The sequence below is a fragment of the Hippopotamus amphibius genome, chromosome X, assembly GCF_030028045.1.
Source record: "Hippopotamus amphibius kiboko isolate mHipAmp2 chromosome X, mHipAmp2.hap2, whole genome shotgun sequence".
Taxonomy (NCBI): Eukaryota; Metazoa; Chordata; class Mammalia; order Artiodactyla; family Hippopotamidae; genus Hippopotamus; species Hippopotamus amphibius.
Window position 1 is genome coordinate 14,352,605 of NC_080203.1, and position 6,000 is coordinate 14,358,604.

Sequence of the window (6,000 nt, forward strand, 5' to 3'; positions counted from 1 at the left end):
CAAGGTTAGTCTCACTCCCTTGCCATAGGACGTCCACTTCTCCACACACGTGAGTTCCATGCACTGATCAGTTGGCCTGTCGTGCCCCATCCTGATCATAGCATGTGATAGTGTTTAGAGGACAAAGAAGCATCTACAGATTTCTTAGGGAGATTTCTGTGGTTTCTTTTCTTAAAAGATGATGAATAAGAAAAACGGAGTCAGTTGACTCATAGATACATGATCTACCAAAAAGAAAACTTCAGTATTATAGAGAGGAAACATGTTTCTTTAAGTAAAGGAAAAGTACTTTCATAACAATCTTTCAAAACTGAATATATCTTCAGACTTTGTCATAATTAACACAACCAAAAAGTAGTAATCAATTCATTCTTTCAACATATCCTGAGCATCTGCTGTGCTCCAGACACCGGGCTAGGTGCTAGAGATAGAAAGTTACATAAAATGTCCCTGTTTTTATGGGGCTCGCGGACTAGATTGGATCTTAGTGAGCTAAGCCTCTGCTGTCCTAGTGGTAGCAGTTCTTAGGAGAACACTGGAGCAATCCAAAAGCAAAGAGCAAGTCTGAATCTATTCAGCTGACAAATGAAGAAAGGATTAAAAACTGGTTATTGTGTCACTTTTTTTTCCTCTGCATGTGAATAAAACTTGGCAGCTTTAAGACAATTGCTTTAGTCTCATAACAAAATTTACTACTTGATTTATTTTTGAAAATGCTAAACAGATGGTTTCACATTATTATTAAAATAAACCTTTTAACTCTGTATATTTTAAATCTTTCAGAATCCGAATCTTGAACTGCCTATGTTATTGTCCTACAAGCATATTGACAGTGGTTACAGCTAAAAGAGAAAGCATGAAGAAACAACTACAAAAAGTTATCATCTCAGGATACTTGATATGCAACAAACTAAACCACTATCTTATGTCTAAGGTTCAGAATAAATACTTGTCCACTAAAATACCAAATGACTCTCTTAAGCATTTACAGTTATTGTGAGTAGCCGTTATGGCCAAAGCTCTAAGTTATGAATTATATGAAAGTTGAAAACAAGAACAATTAGAATTTCTGGCTTTAAAATAACTACCAAATGGGTGCTCTTTTAACCCATAAAGTCTGAATGGATTTAAATACAATAGTATAAGGTAGAAGTCATGCAATGGGAATGAATAGATTTTGCTAATACTACTTTTTTTGCCTGGCAGAAGAAATAGGCTGTTTGGATCACATTTCTTGTTCCTGCTGAATGATAATCTAAATTATTTTTTTCAACATATGAAAGGAATACTTGAAAATATAAGAGGACTAAATCAATGCATCAGATAGTTAATCCTTTCTGTTCACCCACGTGCTAATTTTGTCTTGATAGAATATCCTTGTCCAAAAATACCTTGAAATGTGGAAAGAATGTTAACCCTGAGTATTTTTGCACAAATCAAAAGAAATTATTTATTTTTGTTCTTCTGAATTACACTTAATGGGTGTAAGGCTGCTGGATTTGAAAAGAAAGCATTTCCAATCAATTAGCCCCTCAAAATAGTTAAGATATAACAGATTTTTCCAGTATTAGTTTTACTGGGATCTGAGGCAAGGTGAGCAAAACTGCAGTTACATAAAAATAAAGACCATTCTGAACATCAGTCTTTTATAATTTTTTTGTGGAGAGGAAGGAAGAATAGCTTAATTTCAAACTGTTAACGGTTTTTATTTGAAAGAGGTTGCATCTGTGCATACGTGCAGCACTTTTTTTTTAAACTTGCCGATTTGGGAAGGAGGAAGGGTGCATAGCACGACTCTGAACATGGATGTTGTCTCTCTTAGCAGACTTGGCGAGGGTCTAACCCTAAACCACGAGACTCACCTTGGTAAAGTCCTTGACTTACTGGACTAGAGGGAGGTTTTAGCCTCCTAAGGAGTTCACTTAAAACATAAAAATAAATGTGACGCGTCTTCATTAAATGTTAAACACACACTTTTTTTTGGATATAAGTGACTACATTTGACTACTAGATTGAAATGGTCTTTTAAAAGGTATTTTCTTACCAGTTTCCATTTTTGGTTGTCTTTCTGGCATGCCTGTACTATTATTAGTGTCTGTATTGCACCTTGATTTGGAAAAGTATTGGATTCAGTCTATACCGATGTTTTTATAAAGTCCATATGGCACATTTGATTCTTCCATTTATATTTTGTGTTAATGTTTAGGTGTGATTTTTTTCTTAAATTCTAGAAGGGGCATAATTTCAGTTATCAGAAACCAATCCATCAGTACTGACCCTTTTTCATTATTTCATTTGTTCTCATCTATCAGTATTATTTCTGAGTATTTTGTTAGGTGTCATCACACCTTCCTAAGTGTGCTGTGGTCTAGTAGCCTAGTATTTGAGGTAGTCTGCTGAAAACCAAGTCAATATATTCTTTACCTATTCCAAAGAGCTAAAAAATCAGACCCAGGAAAGCTGTCAGTGTTTTGTTGTTGTTGTTGTTGTTCTTGTTTTTATAGTTGTTACTGTATTGTTATTGTCGTTTTACATGAGAATTATAGGGACTGTGAATACAAAGATCCCACCTTAACTAGAGAGGCTTGTTTAATGCAGACCATTGGAGATTTGACATAATCAGAATATCTGGCGTTGTGGACATATAACGGGTGGCATGAAAAATTCCTTGCAGCCTGGAAGAAAGACAGGTAAGGGGGATTTAGAGTCGTGTCTTATAAGCTACACATTACACTGCAGCTCAAATTCACGATGGCAGTGATGTGCAATATCATGGCCTAGATCCTTGAGAGAGACCTGACTTTACTTTTTGAAAGATTTTATTAACGAACAAAAAAATGGTTACCGTGGGGTTAGCAGATGGAATAACTTGCAGTAAGCCATCCACTATTCCTATCACTACAATCTAACCACCTTGTTCTGTGTCAGAGAAAGGGGTAAAATGTAATAACAGGATCATATACCCATCATTTGAATAATTTTGAACTACAAAATGTCCTTGTAGTTTTCACAACTGTTGTCCATTGTTTGAGGATGTTACCTACGAAACTGAAAACATAAATTCCATATCTACACATTTACACCAGCAAGAGTATAAAATATAAGCCTAAATTTGCAAAATCCATAATAATTTAGTGATGGAATTTTTTAAGAACATGCAGTATATAAATGCAGATTTTATGCAAGTGTTGACAAAATCATTTTTCAGCTTGCAAAATGGGATTACAATATTACATTTTTCACTTCAGCAATTTTTTACATCGTTGTTGCTTTCTATAATGAATGTGAATGCCATCTTTTATGAATGCAACTTGCCTTTTTCATTACAGAAATTTTGTTTGATGTAATCAATAAACTTTGGTATGATACGATTGCTATTTTTAGCCTCTTTTTAGAAAGGTCTGTTTGACGTAAAAGTCATGTGGAAGCAATTTGGTGATGGGAAATAAGTTTCTAATTTCCTCTTTGCCTGTACAACTCACAGAAGACTGACCATTTCTGCATACATTCAACTGGCACTTGAGGGCAAAACCTTATTTGGGGGGGTTCCAATATTTGTGGGAATTTTGAATAAGGCTGTATCTGGTTGCTGCCTACATAAAAGTCCAGCCAAATCAGCAAATACGTGTTGAAAGTCTGCTGTGCTTGGCAGTGCCCACTCGTTGGAGGTTGTACGATACATGGTCCACGTCTGCATCCCATTGAAATCATTTGATTCTTAAGTAGCCAAAGATGCAGGGATTTTACAATAGTCTGTGTATACACCTTTCTCTCCCTCACCCCCCCCATACCTCTCTCCCCATCCCCCTTCCCTCCCTCTGTCATTGCTCAGCCTGCACCTAAGGCCTTGTGAAAGTCCTTTTCCTTGAAAAACCCTGCCCTCCTTGACTCCTAAGAAACTAAAGTGTCCGCTGTAGCTGATTTCGTTACATTTTTACACTTCCGTCTCTGTATTTCTGTGGTCTTTTAGTCCCGTTAGTCTTTGACCTACATTTAGAGCATTTCCTCTCTTTTTTGTTGTTAAGTGGGAAATGTGCTATATTTGGAGGTGAGACCTGAGTTGAAGTTTCTGCTTTGCCACTTAGAGCCATTTCCCTCTCAGTCCTCTTTCTTCTCACCTGTAAAGTGGTGTCTTGGGGGCAAAGGGTGATCAAATGAGGTCAAAGATCATAATTGCTTTGTAGAATGTCATTTGCTAGTCAGATGAATGCATTGCTATTTTTCTATTAAGAGGTTTTGTTGTTGCTTTGACATTTTTAATGAATAGTTGTCATTTGCCAGATTTTCATAGATGTGTCTTAAATTTTTTCCACCTTCTTGGAATTAGTCTGTTCAGGTTTCCTTCCCTTCCCCCATCCAGCCTATTAAGGCGCTGCCTCACTGTGAAGTCTGCCCAGGATTGGCCAGTAAAGTAAGTATTGTGAGGGGCTGAGTGGTTTGGCCCCTTCAACAAGAAGCACATGCAAAGGTTAGGGGCTGAGGTTATCACTATGGTTATTCAGTGAATGTGTCCGCAGCTGAAGCGCTGAATGCATGCTAATGAAGCTTGAAAGCCTGAGTTCTGGAAATAGTTGTCAGGAAGATGGGGGGCTTAATTATTTCACAGCATTTTTTTTTTTATTAATTTGACATGTTTTTCCCAGCAACTGACGGGTAAGGAAATGTGGCCTCGGTTCCTAGTACATGGACATATTGTGGAGCAAGCGAGTCCTCATCTCATGGGCTTAGGAGCAAGTGCCACGAGCAGGCCTCTGGCTGAAAGAACAGTGCACCTCTTGGTGGAGCAGAATGCCTGCTGGCCGAGGGTCATTGGCCCTGACTCTTTGGGTGGGGAGGGGCAATGGATATTCATAGCTAAGATGCCTGCTGCTTCTTTGATCTCTTCATCAATTGGTTAGGACATATTTCCTACCAGTAAAGCCACTAAAATCCTGACTCCTCATATAAGCTAACACTTAGGTAGCACTTACTATGTGCCAGGCACTGTTGCAGTGACTTTACATATATTCACTCCTTTAATAGTCCCGACAACCCTATGAAATAGGTATTAACATTTTTCCATTTGACAGATAAGGAAACTGAGTCACCAACCAAAGTCACACAGTCTGGTAGAGCCAGAATTTGAACCCAGGTCTTCTGACTAGAGTCCATGCACTTAACCAGGACACTGTCATATCACCCTTGATGGCCTGAATAAACAATCACAACATTAATGCAAAATTAGTATCAGCTATGAGACAGCATCAGATCCAAACTGAGGGATATTCTACACTTAAACTGGCTTGTAATCTTCAAAATTATTAACATGATTAGAGATCAAGACCCAGGAATACCCAGATCAAAGAAATGAAGATGACTTAACAAGTGCAGCGTATGATTCTGAGTTGGATCCCGGGCCAGAAATTGGGCATCAGGGGGTAACTGATGAAGTTTGACTGTAGTGTATAGGTTATACCTACATTAATTTCCTGATTTTTGAACTTGTGCTCTGATTATATATATTTGGAGGGATCTGAGTGGAGAGTATATGGGAATTCTTTGTACTATTTTTGCAACGTAAGTCTGAAATTATTTCAAAATTATGATTTCAAAAATAAAGCTAAAACAATGAAGCATATAAATATTAATGGGAGAGGGCATTAAATTGAGCTGACTGTGGAAAACTAAAATATAATTTATTAACAAATATATGCATAGCAGTTTACAGAATGTTTTCACATACCTTGTTTAATCTGCACAACAGCTCTATGGAGAGATCATTAAACTTAAGATTCTTACAGAAAAAGAAATTGGGGCTCAGGACTTCCCTGGAGGTCCAATGGTTAAGACTTCTCACTTCCACTGCAGGGGGCATGGGTTCGATCCCTGGTTTGGGAACTAAGATTCCACATGCCACGTGGCCAAAAAAACGAACGAAAAAAAGAAAAAAGAGGAAAAGAAACTGGGACTCAGATAAGTTAATTATCTTGTCCCTGGTCCCTCAGTACTAAACCTAGGTCT

At 37.6% G+C, this 6,000-nt stretch overlaps 1 protein-coding gene across 6 annotated transcripts in view; it reads left to right on the plus strand.

Moving 5' to 3' along the window:
- ATP11C (ATPase phospholipid transporting 11C) overlaps window positions 1–3,374 on the plus strand; it is a 160,663-nt gene extending 157,289 nt beyond the window's left edge. For 3 of the 6 annotated variants that reach the window (XM_057718387.1, XM_057718386.1, XM_057718389.1), the window contains one exon: window positions 784–3,337. Coding sequence is in view for 1 of the 6 variants with exons in the window: in XM_057718388.1 (XP_057574371.1) it covers window positions 784–846 (63 nt within the window). In the remaining 5 variants the exon portion in view is untranslated. Of the gene's footprint in view, window positions 1–783 lie in introns of all 6 variants that reach the window. The other 3 variants (XR_009050295.1, XM_057718388.1, XM_057718390.1) reach the window with 3 other exon arrangements.
- Window positions 3,375–6,000: the final 2,626 nt, after the last annotated feature.